Source organism: Quercus robur, chromosome 3 (assembly GCF_932294415.1).
Source record: "Quercus robur chromosome 3, dhQueRobu3.1, whole genome shotgun sequence".
NCBI lineage: Eukaryota > Viridiplantae > Streptophyta > Magnoliopsida > Fagales > Fagaceae > Quercus > Quercus robur.
Genome location: NC_065536.1, coordinates 60,140,826 through 60,160,392, shown reverse-complemented (window position 1 = coordinate 60,160,392; position 19,567 = coordinate 60,140,826). Strand labels below are relative to the sequence as shown.

General features: G+C 34.1%; 1 protein-coding gene across 2 annotated transcripts in view; it reads left to right on the top strand.

The window, feature by feature from the left end:
• Positions 1 to 6,569: 6,569 nt before the first annotated feature.
• LOC126718656 (glycerol-3-phosphate acyltransferase RAM2-like) overlaps positions 6,570 to 19,567 on the top strand; it is a 66,820-nt gene continuing 53,822 nt past the window's right edge. Inside the window, exons 1-2 of one of the 2 annotated variants that reach the window (XR_007653004.1) lie at positions 6,570 to 7,209; positions 8,636 to 9,683. Coding sequence is in view for 1 of the 2 variants with exons in the window: in XM_050420972.1 (XP_050276929.1) it covers positions 6,598 to 7,209; positions 8,636 to 9,535 (1,512 nt within the window). In the remaining variant the exon portion in view is untranslated. Of the gene's footprint in view, positions 7,210 to 8,635; positions 9,751 to 19,567 lie in introns of those variants that run through there. The other variant, XM_050420972.1, reaches the window with a different exon arrangement.

The window sequence follows — 19,567 nt, the reverse complement described above, 5'->3', positions numbered from 1 at the left end:
AGTGTGAGTTTACTTGTGATATAACTGTTCAAAGTTATTTAGCTGAGTGAGGAAAGAAGTGAATTTCGGCAATGGTATTATTGAAATTGTGAGAAAAAAAGAAGAGAGAGAAAAGAGAAATGATGTGACCAAAGAGAGGAGATAGAAGTTTCTAAAAATAAAATAGAGGAGAGAGAAAAAGTAATTTCAGCAATGCCATTGCTGAATAGCTGCTGCCTAATTTTTGTGCCTATGCTCAACTGACCAAAATAGGAAGAGAGAGGAGAGAGAAAAAAGTTGAATTGTGGCAATCTCATTGCCGAAATAAGGGGAGAGAGAGAAAAAAAAAGTTGAATTGTGGCATTACCATTGCCGAAATAAGAGGAGAGATTGAATTGTGGCAATTTCATTGTTGAAATAGAAGGAGAGGAGAGAAGAAAAAATTTGAATTTGCCACAATTACCATTTTGTTTACTCTTTCCTTCTATTTCGGCAACTCAATTGCAATTAACCTATAAAGCATTCTATGAATAGGTTGTCTTAAAAAAAAAAAAAAATCATAGAACCTATGCATAGATTACATGGATATCACTTTAACATAGAGGTAAATGAAAAAAAAAAAGGTAAAATGGTAAAATGCAAAGTTGCAAATATTCTTATTCCTTATGTGAAAGATGATGGATTAGTGTTGGAGGAAAGATAAAAATATCGGCATTGGTCTTGCCGATTTAAAAGAGAGAAAAAAAAAATTGACATTAGTGCATAGATAGTATGAGATTTTTTTTTTTTTTTAATAATAATTTTTGTTGAGAAATAGATAGTATGGGATTTAAAGGCAAAGAATAAGCTGAGGAGGAATTAGACATTTTGGAGGATTTGTAGGCGACAATAAAATTATGTATATTAGGAGTGTTCTATTATTAAATAAGTGTTTCCTACTGTCAATATAAACACTGAGCATATTAAAAGTTATAATAAAAAAAAAAGAATAAGAATGAGAAAAAAATAGTAATTGTGGCAATTAGTTGCCAGAATAGGAGAGAGGAAAAATTACAATAGTGTCAATTGAGTTGTAGAAATAGGAGGAGAGAGAAAACAAATTGGTAATTGTGGCAATGGTATTACCACAATTCAACTTTTTATTTCTCTCTCTCCTCCTATTTCGGCAATGAGATTGCCACAATTTAACTCTTTTTTTTTTTTTTTTATCAGTATCAGTCAGCTAGGTAGTCAAGCATGGGCACAAAAATTGGGTAGTAGATATTTCGGCAATGGTATTGTCGAAATTACTTTTTATCTCTCCTCTCTTTGGTCATATCATTTCTCTCTCCTCTCTTTTATTTTTTCTCACAATTTTAGTAATTCTATTGTCGAAATTCACTTCTCTCCTCATCCAGCTCAATAATTTTGAACAATACATATATTACAAATAAATTTGCATTTAGACAATATTTATCCAAAAGACTCTTTATTTAGTATTGGAAAATTATGAACAAATGAAAAGACATAAAATGATTGTTTCTTTAATACATTACAATACGTTTATTGTTACTTAGATTAATTATGGTTGCTAGGTGAAAAGGAATAGAAGAAAATTATTACTAAATTAATTATTTATATCTAACAATCTATTTAATATAAAGGTGCTAAACTAAAGACAAATGCTCAATTTTTTTTATAAAAAAAGAGACAAATGTTCAACTAATTAACTTTATTAAAAATTCAGCAAATTAGAAATCATTAGATAAAACATAAAAGCAATAAAAAATGAATATTCAATCAACCATTAGCAACCAGTAACTAATTAACTCTATTTAAATATTCTAGACTAATTAACTCTACTTTAGTTACTTTATTTGCTTTCTAAATTGACCAAACCAGCTCTAATTTGGTGGGTTTTTTTTTGGAATTTTTTGGGAACGATTTTGACTAAGTGAATCTGATGGGTTTGGTAATTTTTTGGCAAATGTTTGGGCATACATATGCCGATTGTTTAAATTTTGTTGTTGAGCTATGGTTATTTGAGCTTTTTGTTTTGTTTTGTTTTGTTTTTGTTTTTGGTTTAAGGATGCCAAGGATTTTGGGGCCAAGTCAATTTTTTTGGGGTCAAAATCAAAATACGCCATGGATTTACACAAACCACCATAACACCTCCCATAATCACACAAAGTGACAGTAATAGAGAGGGTATGGTCACATGAATTTGAAAGGAACCAATCCAAAAGGAGAAGGTAAGTCATTTTTGAGCAAACAATTATTGTACTAAAAAATTATCAAAAAAAAAAAAAAAATTTATTGTCCTAAAAAGAAAGTAGTCTATCTTGAGCATCATTTTAGAACACATGTTTTGGACTCTCATTTTCTTATCTTTCTTCGTGTACTGATCCATGAATTTGGACTTAAACTTGATGCCTAAATTTCAGATAGAAAGTACCAATCAAGGTGTCAATTATCATGCAAAGAAAAATCTCTTCTGGTCTATTTTATGCTTAATCTTTCTCCTACGTTAATCAACTGAATCATTAAAATGCTCACTCTCTTATCTTTCTTCGTGTACTGATCCATGAATTTGGACTTAAGCTTGATACCTAAATTTCAGATAGAAAGTACCAATCAAGGTGTCAATTATCATGCAAAGAAATATCTCTTCTTGTCTATTTTATGCTTAATCTTCGTCCTACATTAATCAACTGAATCATTAAAATGGGTAAATTAGATAAATGGTTCTTGTTCTTTACACTATGTTTCAATTTAGTTCATAACCTTTCAATTGTGTCAAGTTAGTCATTAATCTTTCAATATCGTACAATTTAGTCTATGCCATTATCTATTAGATGGAAAAGTCTGACGTGTCAAACAGCTTAAAAAAAAAAATTTTATTGCCATGTCAACAAATAGATGTATTGTAACGTCAATTTAAAAAAAACAAAAAAAAACTGCTGTACCGCCCATCAATGTTTTTGAAAAAAACCCAAATCAAAATTTTTTTTTTAGTTTGATAATAAAGTTCTCTTATCTCATTAAACAAGGCAAACCCAATCTAAAACACATCTCCCTAAAATCCAAATTCTCTAACGTGAGAACGGCGACGCCTTCCTTCTGGCGGTGCCTTCTTTCTCATTCTGGCAGCGCCTCTCTCTCTTTCTCTCTTAATTAGTAAAAATATATATGGAGTATGGACTGAATTGAATGGAAACTGTTGAATATTTTGCCATATCACGACACTTCATATATTATGACATCTGGGTCGGATTTTTGCAAGTTAATTGTTTCTTAACATGTTGTCAAATATGTTTCTAAAGCTTTTGATAATTTCTAGTGCTTACGGTTTGAATAAAAAAAAATAATATAAAAGTTTGTTATCAATTTAGTTAAAATTTATTACGATTTCTTTGTGTTTTTCTTGGGCAATGATTTAGTCTTTTTTTTTTGCTCTTAATTGAAATCCAAAAGGTACTAGAAGATGAATTTCGTCAATGCCTAAAATGACCATATCAGTCTATTGAATAAAGTATTACTAAATAAATGTTTACTGAATAAATATTTCTGGCACATATCATATTTTCAACGTTTACGCTCTGACTGCATAATAACATGTGTACTGATTATATCACTGTTACAAACAGAGGTCATATCAGTCTATGCTCTGAGTCTTAAATGGCATGGAGGTTGTTTTCCACTTGGGGACCAAAAGCAATTAACTGAGAGAGAAAGTTCCACTATAGTATCATGAGAGAGGTTGTTTTCCACTTGGGGACCAAAAGCAATATCCTTATTTTATTTTATTTTATAGTGGAACTTCACATATCAGTCTCAAATATGTTGAAAGATCTCAGATAAGGATTAAATGGGAAGAACTTTGGGAAATTCCATTTGATTTAATATATCCATTAACTTTTGTTTTTGAATCATGTATCTTTATTTATTTATTTATTTATTTTTCCCTCTTCAAATCAAATAAAAGTTTATCTTTTATTTTTTTTTTTCCCTTTAATGAAATAAAAGAAGTGCATAATAGCCTAACTGGTACTATTATATTTTGGTATGCTGTTTTTTTGAAAATAGCACACATTAATAAAATTATGAAATATAATATTGTCTATGTGTCTTCTTTTTTTTTTTTTTTTTTTTTTTTTTTTTTTTTTTGCGCGCGCAAGAATGGATGAATTTCTTTGGAAGTTCATGATGATGCTTTTGATAAGATGGTGATGAGGCCAGGGTGCAAGTGGAAGTACTGGTGCTGGTGCAAGCACAAATGCACATGGAAGTGTATGTGAAAATCAGCTTTTATAGTCAATAATACCACCACATTCAGCGGTAAGTGTGCAAGCACATTTAGAAGGTGGTGCAAATGCATAGTCAACTGCAAATGCTACAGCCACAACATCTACTAATGTTGAAAATGGTCAGTCAGATCCACTACCATGAGGGAAAAAGCTAAAGAAGCCTAGGAGAAAGAAAAGCAATTGATACACCTTGGATCAAAATAAAGCCTCGGGTCAACAATGTACCATTTCCAGAAATGTGGGGTACACCACCTTCATAGAAAGGAAACTCTTTTATAACCAAAGAAACATTGATGGCTGCAATTTCAAAAAGCTCAATTCAGAAGCATGAAAGAGGTCAAGCTAATTTATTAAAGCACATCCATAATGTTGGCAAAATTTCTTGCCATATGTTTCTATTGTAATTGTAATTTTTTTTAACATAATTCAATTTTATTTCAATTGTAATTGCATCAAGTCAATGGAGTTTAAGTTCAAATGAAAGAGTTCAAGGGCTGCAAAAGGAAACTAAGTCAAGTGAGATTCAGTATGTCATATGAAATTGATTGTAAGACAATTAGATTTGAAAATCAGTTACACAACACAATTTGACTGAAGTTCGCCAAAAACTCGGTCGAGCAAGTTTGCCATGAATTTCAATTTTTGATTTTCTTGATTATTCTTATAGCCAACCAACCCTCGAATTTAATTTGAAAATAAACCCTAATCTTTGTAGAACTAAAGAGAGACAATCTCTTACCCTAGAGAGAAATTCTTGTCACCTCCATTCTTCTCTATATTACTTACCTTTGATAGAATATTCCATTCAAACACCTTGATGATCTTAAGTGCATTGGATTAGTGCTAGAAATCATTGAAGCAATCCTCAACTCTCCAAGTGACCTTGAAGTATTTGAGAGAGCAGATTTGTAGTTGGTGATCAACTTGCGTAACTAAGAAGCTATTGAAGAAAAGTGAGTGGTACAACCTGTTGTATCAATAGGGGGGAGCTCGAATACAAGTTCCTTACTTAAACTGCAGGAGGTTTTACAAGTAGTATTGTATTATAACTATTTTCACAGTGGATTCAATTTTTTAGACGTGCAACTTTGGAGAGTTCTCTAATATGAGTTTTATTTTCATCAACATATTGCTTGTTTGCGTGTGTGTGCTGTGGGTGATTGTTGGTTTATTGCTCTATTGATCTTGTTCATGATATTGATTAATTAACTACTTGAACCATAATTGTTGTGAAAATAAATCCACTTACACAAGATTAAAGAAAGAGAGAAGAAAAATAAATACAAAGAATTTCCACGATGACAGAGAAAGTTCCACTATAAAATAAAATAAAATAAGGATATTACAATAGTATCATGAAAGAGCACTCTATTGTATTTGCACTAGACCCGGTAGTGAGTTTATGTGAAAGTTAGTGGCTTCTCATTACTAATAACAATTTATCACCTTAATAAAGTATAAAATAAGTTAATGTGTTTAGTATTGCTCAAAGAGTAAGTACGTGGAGTTGCCACAACTTTGACATGTGTGCTGTGAAAGATGGGGAAAAAAATGATTTATGTAAAAGTGATGATTCACCAATTACCATATTATCAAGTTGTAGAAAATTGCATCATCATAGAAAAATTGTTGCTAAAATTAAAAAAATTTGAAATTTCTTCTCCTAAAAAAAGGGGGGAGAGTCTATGGACATAATTGTTGAGCTACATCTCTTGTATAAATAGTAGAAAAAAAGTTATAAGTTTATGTGAAATAGATAATTCACCGATCATAGTTGTACTTCTCATCCCATTTTGGCAAAATGTGTGATTGTAGAAGAAGTGGCATTGTTTCACGTGGGAGATCATACTCGAGAGAACTTTCTCAAAACTCTACTAAACAAGAAGCGGCGGACTAAGTGTGAGTTTGGATGTTGCTGAAATGATAAAAGATGAGCTTTTGGCGTTTTTTTTTGTGGGTCCCATGCACAGGACCCACAAGTACGGAATTCAACAAATTTTAAGTTAAAACTGGGTCTCACTGCACTATTTAAATATTTAAGAATTATTTTGCTACAATGTTTTCAATTTTTAGTTTTCAGTTTTTAGCAATAAACGATATCCAAACAGACCCTAAATAATACCAATTTAATTGACAGTATCCAATTACGTGCACCACATCAATTATATGTATGTTAAATGAAGAGTAGATGGTGGTTGTCCGCTCAATTAAATTTTGATTTGTACATCATTGGGCCACATCAATTGTTTTCATACTATATATAACACAAGCTGTGCATCAACCCTTCATAGAAGTTAATAGGCTTAATTTCCTATAGCTTCTAAACCAAACCATGGCTAAAACAACCTTCACAACTGTGGACAAATGCACATCAATAGGCCGAGAACAACACGCAGTGGTTGCTGACATGGATGGAACCTTGCTTAGAGGCCGTAGCTCTTTCCCTTACTTTGCACTTGTGGCCTTTGAGGTTGGTGGGATTCTGAGGCTCCTTTTCTTGCTCCTTGCAACCCCACTAGCTGGACTTCTCTATTACTTTGTCACAGAATCTGCAGGGATCCAAGTTCTGGTCTTTGCAACATTTGCTGGTATGAAAGTCTCAGATATTGAGTCAGTGGCTCGAGCTGTACTGCCAAAGTTTTATTCGAGTGATCTTCACCCAGAGACTTGGCGTGTGTTCTCTGCATGTGGGAAAAGGTGTGTGCTGACTGCAAATCCAACAATTATGGTGGAAGCGTTTTTGAAAGATGTGTTGGGAGCTGATTTGGTTTTGGGTACTAAGATAGCAAATTATAAGGGCAGAGCAACTGGGTTGGTTTGTAAGCCAGGGATACTTGTTGGGAAGAACAAGGCTGATGCTCTTGAAAAGGCCTTCGGAGAAACTGAGCCAGATATTGGTCTTGGTGATAGAGACACTGATACTCCCTTTATGTCACTGTGCAAGGTTTGCATTTCTAATTATTTCAAAACCAAACTCAATCAATTTTTATTCGCAAATCTAATTATTTCAAGGACCATGTTAATGAGTGTCTTTATGGCATTTGATAATAGATAATTTTATAAAAGTTTTAATATTACTTTTATAGAAAATATAAAAAAGTTTCAAAAAAATCAATTGTTTCTTTCTTTTTTCATAAAAAGTTTCTAAAAGTATCTCCAAAACTAGGTATCCATTATCTTTTTCCAAACTCAATCAATTTTTATTCGCAAATCTAATCATTTCAAGGATCATGTTAATGAGTGTCTTTAGAGCATTTGATAATAGATAATTTTATAAAAGCTTTGATATTACTTTTATAGAAAATATAAAAAAGTTTCAAAAAAATCAACTGTTTCTTTCTTTTTTCATAAAAAGTTTCTAAAAGTATCTCCTAAATTAGGTATCCGTTATCTTTTTCCTTACTTCAAAACCAAACTCAATCAATTGTTATTTGCAATTATATTTTCAAAATCAAGCACTTATTCACAACCACTTTTTTTACAAGAGGAAAACAAAAGAAGTATGAAGCAAGTTTTGGTATCCTCTCATATTTTTTACTATCCATATGGGCAAGGGCGGAGCCAGAAATCTTTATTTGGGGGGCCAAGTTACAGATCTAATATATTTATCAAGATAACCCCCCATAAACACATATACACACGTTTTTTTATTATATACACACACTTTTTTATTTGATAAGTTATATATATACATACACCCAACAAAAAAAAAAAAAAAAGAGCTTAGTTATTTCAATCAAAATTATGTTTGGTGGCGATCTTTCATAAAATAAAATTTATTTTTACTAATTTTTACAGCGAAATTCTTAAAAAATTTCATTTTCGATACAAATTATCAAATTTTATACTAAAGTAAGTAAAAAATCTTTTAATTGAATTAATGAAATCTTCAAAAACATGAATGATACAAAACTTGGAGGAATAAGTTAGGCTTCAAACATGTTTGAAACTATTTTTCTCTAACCAATTATGTGGTAACTAAAGAGACATTTCATGTGTAATTTTAGTGACATTATTTTTTTAATGAGTCAATGACTTGTTAATTGCCACATAACTGGTTGAAAAAGATATAGATTCAAACATGTTTGGTGCCAAATTTTATTAAATATTTAACAGATATAAGAACATATTTTACAATAAAAAATAGAATTGTGAAAAATAATATCATGTCTCTATAATTATTAGACTAATTTTTTTTAAGAGCATCATTTGACTAAATCAAATATTTGGAGGAGCTAACTCTTATTTTTGTAGACTAAATTTTGAAAATATTAAAATAATTATATATATTAAAAAAAGAACCAATTAGAATTTGTAGTGCTATAATTTTACTAAAATTCGATTATTAACTGGATGCAAAACACATGCAGGAGGCTTTTATTGTGCCACCACAGCCAGAAGTAAAACCTGTGACAATGGACAAACTCCCCAAGCCAATTATCTTCCACGATGGCCGCCTTGTTCAGAAGCCAACACCTCTCATAGCACTTCTCACCATTCTCTGGATCCCTATAGGCTTCCTATTAGCCTGTCTTCGAATCGCTGCCGGTGCTCTCCTCCCCATGCCTCTAGTCTACTATGCTTTCATGGCACTAGGCGTTCGTGTCACCATCAAAGGCACCCCTCCTCCTCAAGCCAAAAAATCCATAGGCCAATCTGGTGTCCTCTTTGTTTGCTCCCATAGAACCCTACTTGACCCTATTTTCCTCTCCACCGCTCTTGGCCGTGCCATCCCTGCCGTGACCTACTCTATCTCCCGCCTCTCTGAAATAATCTCACCCATCAAGACCGTCCGCCTTAATCGTGACCGGGCCAAGGATGCATCCATGATCAATAAACTATTAGAAGAAGGTGACTTAGCAATATGCCCTGAAGGTACAACTTGTAGGGAACCATTTCTTTTGAGGTTTTCGGCTTTATTTGCTGAATTAACAGACCAACTTGTGCCGGTCGCCATGGTGAATCGGATGAGTATGTTTCATGGAACCACAGCTAGAGGTTGGAAAGGAATGGACCCGTTTTATTTCTTCATGAACCCTAGCCCAGCTTATGAAGTAACTTTTTTGAACAAGTTGCCACTTGAGCTAACGTGCAGTGCTGGGAAGTCTAGCCATGAGGTTGCGAATTATATACAAAGGGTTATTGCTGCAACTCTTTCTTATGAGTGCACAAGCTTCACTAGGAAAGATAAGTACCGGGCACTTGCTGGTAATGATGGAACTGTGGTTGAGAAACCTTTGCTCAAGGCCAACAAAGTAATGGGATCCTAAATTATATATGCATGGTAATATATGTTTGCTAAATTATATCAACATAAACTATAAAATAAAAAAGAATGTAGAAGAAAGTTGCAAAAGAGATGGATTAACTGATTTTCATTAATTGCCAGAGAGAAATGATTGTTATTTTTGTATCAAGGTTCAAAACTTCAAATTATGGTGATATGTTTGATAAAGTATATGAAAATAAACAAAAATTATATATATTTGTAAGTTTCAAAAGAGGAAAGTACATTTTTAATGTTATTGTTTGCGGTGATAACCATTGGAGAAAAAGTGTAGTAAATTGAAGGTGCAAAACTGCAATTTCAATAAGCTCAATTCAGAAGCATGAAATGAGGTCAAGCTAATTTATTAAAGCACATCCGTAATGTTGGCAATATTTCTTGCCATATGTTTCTATTGTAATTGTAATTTTTTTTTTAATGTAATTCAATTTTATTTCAATTGTAATTGCATCAAGTCAATGAAGTTTAAGCTCAAATGAAAGGGTTCAAGGGCTGCAAAAGGAAACTAAGTCAAGTGAGATTCAATATGTCATACAAAATTGACTGTAAGACAATTAGATTTGAAAATTAGTTACACAACACAATTTGACTGAAATTTACCAGAAACTCGGTCGAGCAAGTTTGCCATGAATTTCAATTTTTGATTTTCTTGATTATTCTTATAGCCAACCAACCCTCGAATTTAATTTGTAAATAAACCCTAATCTTAGTAGAACTAAAGTGACTTTGAAGTATTTGAGAGAGCATATTTGCAGTCGGCAACCAACTTGCGTAATTGGGAAGCTATTGAAGAAAAGTGACTGGTACAACCTGTTGTATCAATACCGGGGTGCTCAAATACAAGTTCCTTACTTATACTGCAGGAGGTTTTATAAGTAGTATTGTATTATAACTATTTTCACAGTGGATTCAATTTTTTAGACGTGCAACTTTGGAGAGTTCTCTAATTTGAGTTTTATTTTCATCAACATATTGCTTGTGTGTGTGTGCCGTGGGTGATTGTTGGTTTATTGCTCTATTGATCTTGTTCATGATATTGATTAATTAACTACTTGAACCATAATTGTTGTGAAAATAAATTCACTTAAACAAGATTAAAGAAGAGAGAAGAAAAATAAACATAAAGAATTTACATGACAAAGAAAGTTCCACTATAAAATAAAATAAAGATATTACAATAGTATCACGAGCACTCTATTGTATTTGCACTAGACCCAATAGTTTTTTTTTTTTTTTTTTTTTGTGGGTAAGAACTAGACCCTGTAGTTACTTCTTTCTTTCTCTATAATACTTAAAGTGGTATATTTATATAAGCCTTGGCCGGCTACAGCTACAAGTCCTAAACCGACAAAGACTTAACTCCCAAGTCCTTAGTGTACAAGGATTCTAGAACCAAGTAAAACTGTAGAACTTGGTTTCCACCTGACTCTGGCAATCCAAAGTCAAGCCACGCACAACAATAATTAAAGAATTTGATAAAATCTAACACCGTATGGGTGTATCTAGCTGCCTTATCCGAAAGAAGAGCCCGAAAGACTTTGCATGCGTTTCATCAAAGATGACAACGGGACACATGGTTAATGGGGAGACTAGCATCAAGCCTGCTGCATTTTCTCATTTCCAAAACATCTTTGGACAGATCAGATCTTGCATTATAAACATCAAGTAGTGAGAAACAACATTTTTCACATATGCTAGTGAGAATTACATTCTCATCACTAAGCCACACTAATAATCTTCCTTATTCATCTTCTTATTAGCAAAATCTTTTCGGTCTAGTCCACACATAAAGATCATTTTGTGAGCTTGTTGGACAGGTTTTTGAAAAGTCAGACTTATTTTATAAAAAGAAGTGTTGCGTGGGTGTGTGTGTTTGAAATAAGCTACAATCACGGAAAGGAGCATTTTCAATCGGTGAGAGAGCAGTCCAAAAATTGAGAGACTGCAAGCTCAAGAAGAGTGAAAAATAAAAATGGGTCTTTTCTTTGTTCAAGCTACATGCACAGGGAAATTTTTTTGAAGTTTTTTCTAAGAAAATTTTTTGAGAGCTACAAATACGGAGAGTTCAAATATTTAGTTGTGAGATTGTATTTATAAGTGGTGAGATATTATTGTACTTACTCATTTTATTGTGAACTCAAGATTGAGCATAAACTTAAGAATTATAATATTTATTTTATTATAATGAATTTGTCAAATTTGAAATGTAGTTTTTCATTCTACACTAGAGGGGTTTCCATGTAAATTTGGTAGTATTGCGTGGTTGATTTTTTTTTTTTTTTTTTTTTTTTTTTTTAACAAACGAAAGGGGAGGCAGGGGCGACCATTGTGACTTACCCCCTGTGTGTGACCACAAGGGCACCCTCCCGCTAGAGAATGTTAGATTGAGCCATAACTACTGTGATTGATTTTTGCTTGGAGTTTATGGACAATTCTGTTTGTCTCCATTTCTTGGGTTTTTTTTTTTGATTTAATTCACATATAGACAAAGATTTATCCCAACAAATGTCATTAGAGCTCTGGATTTTTTGATGTGGTTGTCTTGTGTTAAATTAAATGAAGAATATGACTATGACAAACACTATGGTTAAACTCCTCACTACAACAAAATGTAACTACAATGACGAATTTTAGTGAGGAAAATATTTTCATCACAAAAAAGTACCATATAGTGACTGTAGGGACACGATTTTAGTTGACCCGATCCTAGGTGGTCAAGTCTTGGCCCAAAAAGTCCCACACAATGAATTTTTGTAGAGTGTGGGCTAAAGAACTTGGTTCCAGTTAGCTTAAACGGTTCGTTGCATGGGCTCAGGGGATATAGAAACAAGAATGAAGAAAGTGGATGTGAAGGGGGGAATTTTATTCATGGGCATACATTCGTACAGTGAAAATTTGCTCCTCTGTTCCTTCTCTCCTTTTTCTTCTTCGTCCTCTCTCTTGGGGGACTCTTACATATTATATAGGCCCGCTTTTATCATCTGGGCCTTACACTTGTTGATCATCCAAACCCCTACTTGAGCACCTGTCCCATCAGACACCCTTATCAGTTCTTTGTGAGTTGCAGTGGCCAAGGTAGCACTGTTTAGGGGTCTTCTCTTCATTAATGCGGTCAGGAGAGTAGCTGTGGTGCATTTAATGTGGTGGTGGCAGCCTTTACTGGGATATTTTGGGTCTCCTTCCTTTTTACGTGCTTGGAGGGAGGACTACAGTAGTTGGGACGCACCTTTGACCTGGATTTTGGAACGTCCAAGGAGGAATTACTCCTCGGACGTGTTCTCTTTGCTCCAGTGGGTCTGAGCAAGGATTCTGGGCCGCGACGTCTCCTCGGACAGAATGGTCCTCGGACGGGCCCAAGGCCCAGCCAACCTATTATTCTGGGCCGGTCCCCACAGTGACGAAATATAAATTTTGTCACTAAATATAAAAAAACATTAACCTTTAGTGATAAAATTTAGAGTTCGTCACTATAGGGTATGCTAAATTCAGGGCGCCAAACAGAAAGGGTAGGCAGGAAACAAATGGATCTATAGCGACGAATTTTTTCGTCGCTAAAAGTTCTTTTTTTTGTGACGAAACACTTTCGTCACTAAAGGTGCTGCTAGTCATGCTATTAGTGACGAAACTGTTTCGTCACAAAAAAATAGAACTTTTAGAGACGAAACTGAAGTCGTCACTATAGGTTCTTTTATATATCAATTCGATGAAACCCACACTCATTCGACGAAACTTATATTTTTTCCCTCACCCACACACTGATACACTTAGCCTACCTCACTCCAAGTCGCCAGCGACACTTCGCCTTCCATTGCTGCCATCGCCGTCGCCTTCCTTCATGACAATTCAGACGCAATCATGATGCTTCAGCTCCCAAACACTTCCGGTGACGCTTCGCCTTCCTTAGCCCCGACAACGCTTCGCCTTCCATCGCAGCTGTAGCCTCAGCTCGCCGTCGCCGATTCATCCTTCGCGACGATTCAGACACAATCGCGATGCTTCCGGCGACGCTTCATCCTTCACGACGCTTCCGGCAACGCTTTCAGCGACGCTTCAGTTCGTGATGCTTCTAGGTTTTTTTTTTTTTTTTGAGTTAATTTTTTTTGTTAATTTTTGTTTCTAAATGCTTGATGTTAATTTTTTTGCTTAATGTTAATTTTTTTTTCCTTTTCCTTTTTGTTTTTTTTTTTCCTGTTTGAGATTTGTTCTCTGTGGTGGGACGGTTTGTCTCTTTTTTATTTTTATTTTATTTATTTATTTTAAGTTTGGGGTTTTGTTTGGATGATTTGGGACAATGAATTGAGTAATAGGTTTACGCCTTTACGGTGCTTGATTTTCTGCTGCTTTAGTTGCTTGTAGGTTATTGGCTTTTAGGATTTGATTGTTAAAATGTGTTTCTTTGTAGTAATAGTACAGAATAGAAATGATGTAATAAGCGTATGACATATATGTGATATACTTGAAAGACTGCATGTGTATGTACTAGTTTTTGCCATGGTTGCTGGTCTCAGACTAAGTTCTTGTGAATTGTTGTAGTAATGCCTGTAAAACCATGCTTTGATTATTATGTGCAGCAAATATATACGATATACATAAATGGTTCATTTATTTGATTTTTACTTTTTTTGTAACTTTTCTTTCTTTGAATGCCCCATTAGATGGTTGGTTTCTATTCTTGTTATAATGAGGCCGGATGCAAGGGCTACTATTATGTAGCAGGGTTTTTTTCATGGTTTAGACTTTTGAGTATAATCGGATATTGTGGACATCAAAGCCACAAACCAACATCAAAACTTTATCTTGTCTCATTTGTCAATTTTTGGGGAGATGTCCCAGGCTGGCTGCATGTTGTTTGCTACAGATATAGTTTTTGTTACTGAAACTTGGTTGAGAAAAGGTAAGTGGCACCTCATGTTGGTAAAAGTAGGAGTAGAACTGGGCTGTGGTGAAAATTTATGCCTAAAAGAGGTCTTTTATCTAATTTTAGATTGATTGTTCCTGAGGGAGAGATTGAGCCAGAAGTTCCTGCTAATATTTATTTGGATGGATGAGGGTAATTGGTCTAATATGACTTTTTGATCTATGACCTATTTCAATGCATATGCTGGCATGAAAAGTATGATGACATGTATCAATTTGAGAATAGACTAGAATAGAAAGATTTAATAGAAGATATAACTCTATTTAGAGTTAATGGAGTTGAATTTAGAGGCTTTTTTGTTATATGTAACTTATACCAAGATGGGTCATGATCTATGATTTTAGTGTACAACTTGAAATGAAATAAGGTTTCCTGTGCTCAATCCTTTTGGCCTGGCATGTGCCATCACGAGTGAATTCGCTTATTGATTGCACATTACATGCATTTAGAGTACAACTCTATCACACTGTTTTTTTAGCTATAATGTACATGGAATGTATAATTTTTTAACATTAATAATGTTTAAATAGGACCTGCTAGCAGAACTACCCATGAAGCAACACGTGGTATAGCAGTACGGGCACTTGTTGAAAAAAGTGGTAAACTACCAGTACGTATAGCTGCAGAATATGATACTCCTGTTGGGAAGAATGCGTGCAAGCTTGTCAATCACGTTGGCGTACAAGTGCGAAGTAATTTGTCCAGTTACAATGTGAAAAATTGGAAAAATGTTGATGCTGCTACTAGAGATGTGGTGCTTCAAAATATCATGGTAAATTTACATTGATAACGTCTAACTCGTCTAATTCATATAATAATATTTTTATAATACATATACACTTCATTTTACAGGATCAGTTTGAGCTAGAAGGGGATTCCAACTTGGTAACGAAAACATTAAATACAAAATGTGGAAGAATATTGAGTTCCAACTTCCACAAGTTGCATTAGGCTTATAAAAAGTTCAAACAATCTCATGGTGCTGACTATGCAAGAAGCCACCCGCAAATGAATGCCACGGAGAAGCAGTGGACTGAACTCATTGATGGGAGATGGACCAATGAGGATTGGCTGGTAAATTATTTATGCGTATATTATTATTATCCAATGTTTACAATATTATGTTGTCAACTGATTAGATTAATTTTTAGATGAAGTAAATGTATACTGTTTTATTCATGATCTAATAAATATCTTGAATGTTGTTTATTAGAAAAAAATCAAGAAAGAACTCTGAAAATAGGAATAAAACTAAAGGCAAACATAGATGCGGGACAAAGGCACTTGCTGTTAGGGTTGATGAAGAGGTGCGTATTTTTTCATTTTCTTAAACCTTAGTATATTGCATGTTGTGATTAATTAAGTATATCTATCTAACACTTGAATGTTAATTAATCAGACAAATAATAATGATGGTCAAGTTCCTGAATTGGCAAAAATCTTCAAAGATGTTCATTTCAATCCAAATACAAATATGTGGATACATCTTGAGGATGAAGCGACATATGTATGTGTATCATTCCATTCCTATCATGTTTGTAAAGCTATAACATATGTAGTATTAATGTTGTAATTGTTTGTTTCTTTCTCTCTTTCAAATGATAGGAAAATATTCTCAAAGTGCAAGCGGATCATTGTCAAGATCCTAATGCAATTCCCCTTACACAAGAGGCGATCTCAAACTTGGTGTTTAAGAAGAAGTCTGGTATTGTAAAAGGACTTGGCATAAGACCTTCCTCTTCTCTAGTAACCACCGCCTCCTCTAATTCATCGGTGGAGTATATCCAACGGTTAGAAAATGAGATAATTGAGCTCAAAGAGGCAAGAGCTAGAGATCAAGAGGAGCGAGCTAAGGACCAAGATGCAAGAACTAAGTAAGATGAGGTCCAAAAGAATATTCTTAACCTTTTGAGGAGCAAGGGTTATGATGATGCTCTTACTTATGGGGGTGGTTCAATTTCAAGTTAAAACATTTTTTGGTTAGTACTTTATTTGCTTTTACAACTTATACATTAGGAGTTGTGATTTTAATTTATTGGTGTGGTTACTCTTAATGCATTGTTAGAAATGTTTCTTATAACATAGTTAATGTTTTTACTTTACGATTTTAACGAAGTATTGTTTTTATATTTGTGTAGATTTCTTATTGGTGGCTTTTAGGGGACTTACTTTTGGTATTACTTGAAGACATATGAGGACATCTTCCGTTAGTTCTAAAATAGGGTTTAGGTAAAGTTATTGTATGTATTGCAAACAATTATTGTATGGAAGGAGTTTGAATTGGATACTTGTTTTATTTTTTACTTGTGGAATGTATGGATTTTTTTTTATAAATGTGTTGTTGAAATAAATGTGTTATTCAAATGTGAGGTTTTAATAATGTAATGACAGGTTACAAATTAATATCAAAGCCATGAAAAAAAATAAAAACAGAAAATAAGTTTTAGTGACGAATTTTTTCGTCACAAATGTAGCAACAAAAAATTGTTTTAGTGACGAAAATTTTGGTCACTATATGTGCCTGGATTTTCTTAAAAATAGTTTTAGTGACGAATTTTTTCGTCACTATATGTACCCGAACATAGTTTTAGTGACGAAATTATTCGTCACTAAATATGATTTAGTAAATGTAGGGACACGATTTGCGTTAAACCGCAGTTGAGTTGGGTTCGCACGTAAATGGGCCCATACAATATCATTTGTAGAGAGTGGGATCGAAAGGCTAAGTCATGTTTACCCGGCTGTGGTTTGGTTAAGGAGCTCATAAATGGTTCAGGTGTATCCACCTCTGGAACCTCTCCTCTTTTTTCCCTGGGACTGGAGGACCTCTTCTTTAGGTTACATATTTTTCTTTTATACTAGCATGCGTTCAATTTCCCTCGTCCACGTGTAGGGTCGACCTTTCCAAGACTGATACTTGTCCCATCAGTCCCAGACCTAAGTCGTTGAGAGTTGTTGATAAAGTTAATGGATAAGGCTCTGTTAGGCGCAGAGATATGTATGGGGAAGGTGGCAAAGGAAACCTTCTTAGATATTTTAGGTTTCCCTTCAAGCACGTCCCTTTACCTTTCTGCCCTTGTTCTCGGGTCAGCCGAGGACTGCACTGTCCTCGGCTGCTTCTCCGGGCCAATTGGGCCATACTATTCTTGAGCTCTGGCCATGACCTTTTTCGGCTTAGGCCTTTGGACCCTTCATCAGCAAATGGGCCGGGCCCGTCCATTATTGGACCCCACAGTAAACTAAAGTGTTTTTAGTAACGGAATATTTTTGTTACTGAATAGTATTTTTAGTGAGGAAAACATTTAGTGACGAAACGTTTCCGTCACTAACAGTTTTTTTTTTTTTTTTTTTTTTTTTTTTTTTTTTTTTTTTTAAATCAAATCGAACTTTTAGTGACGAAATTTTTCGTCACTATGACATTTAGTGACAGGGCTACAGTGACGAAATGAGTTTCGTCACTAAAAGTCCAATTTCGTCACTAAAGGTCTGTAGTGACGAAAAACTGCACTTTTAGTGAAGAATTTTTTCGTCACTGAAAATACATCATCGGTGTTTTTTATCATGTATCTCAAGAGACTAGTTCAAATACATTATAAGAAAAATTGGATAGTCTCTACAAGAGAAAGACGACTCAAAATAAAACTTTTGCAATTAAAAAGCTTGTAAGTTTTAAGCTTAGTGAGAGAATATCAATTGCAAAGAACCTGAGTGAGTTATAAGACTTGGTAAATCAAATAGTTACTTGAGTTCCTTAACATTTGAGAGACTTTGTTGATGTGACCCAGTAACTCTGCTTTGAATGGTTTGTTAAAAATTTGATCAATGAGGAAACAAGAACCTAGACACCGGAAAGGATAATTTACAAGCTCTTTTCACAGAGAATAGAAAGAGAAGTAAGAGTAGAAGTTCGAAAGAGCTAGGTAAATTCAATTATTATACTAAAAAATAAAATTCAAATATTTCTACTGGAACAAAAAGATCAAGTAAAGAAAACAGTAAGGCATGAAAAAATAAACAATAGAGGACAAAAATCATAATAAAGCAGATACCAATGTTGTTGAAATATGAAATTTTCAAACTAAAAAAAAAAAAAAATGCTTACATTAAAAAATAAAATAATGGAAAGGGGTAAATATCAAAGAACAAAGATGCTAAAAGTGGGAAGTGTGTTTTATCCTATGAAGCACGGGTGCGTTTCGGGACTCGGGTGCGGGTGCGGGACTCAGCAATTTTTGAAAAAGGTGGGTGCGGGTGCAGTGGGACTCGACGATTAAAAATTATTAAAAATATTTTTATTTATATTTTCTATATATTTTTACTATTAAAATATTCTTAAAAATAGTTTACATAGCACCATTATATTAAATTTTTTAATATTTGGATCTAATTATGTTTAATCAAAATAAATCAAAATGGTAAAAAATGTAATTATACTCAACTGCACCTAAAAACTGCTAATTAATTGAATTAATTAAAATAAAATTCATTTCTCTTATTTCCTTATCGTTTCCCTAGTTTTCTTGGCAACCAAATAAGGAGCAACCGAGCAAGTCAATCATGATCATCTATAAAAAATGAGATTCCTGTATGATCATCGGCTATTCCGGCAAGATTCAAGACCTATTTCGGCCTTTTTCGGCCAGTTTCGACCGTTTCGGTCGCCAGCCGATACGATTCGATACGGACTGATTCGGCGTGAATCAGCCCGATTCAGCGCGAGTCTGAGCCGCGTCGGCGTGAGTCGTGGAAAAAAAGAAAAGAAAACACATGGCAGGATGCAGCCCGACGTGGCACCGATGCACGGGCAATAGCGTCCCTCGCGCGTCGCCGCGTCGGGTCGTGTCGAACGCGGGTGCAGCTCTTCTGGCGCTGCGTCCGTGCTTCCCAGGTTTTATCAAGGAAAATAGTGGGACGTGTGGCTGAGTAAAAAATGCCTCCTGCCACACACATCAGTTACTCGAATTAAAGAAGAAAAAAGATGACATCAATGTGGCTACTGGTTGGCTGCAACACATCACAAAATGATAAAAATAAAAAATAAATAATTAATAAATATCAAAAGTGAAAACGTGAATGATTGTCCCAAATGTCTATAAA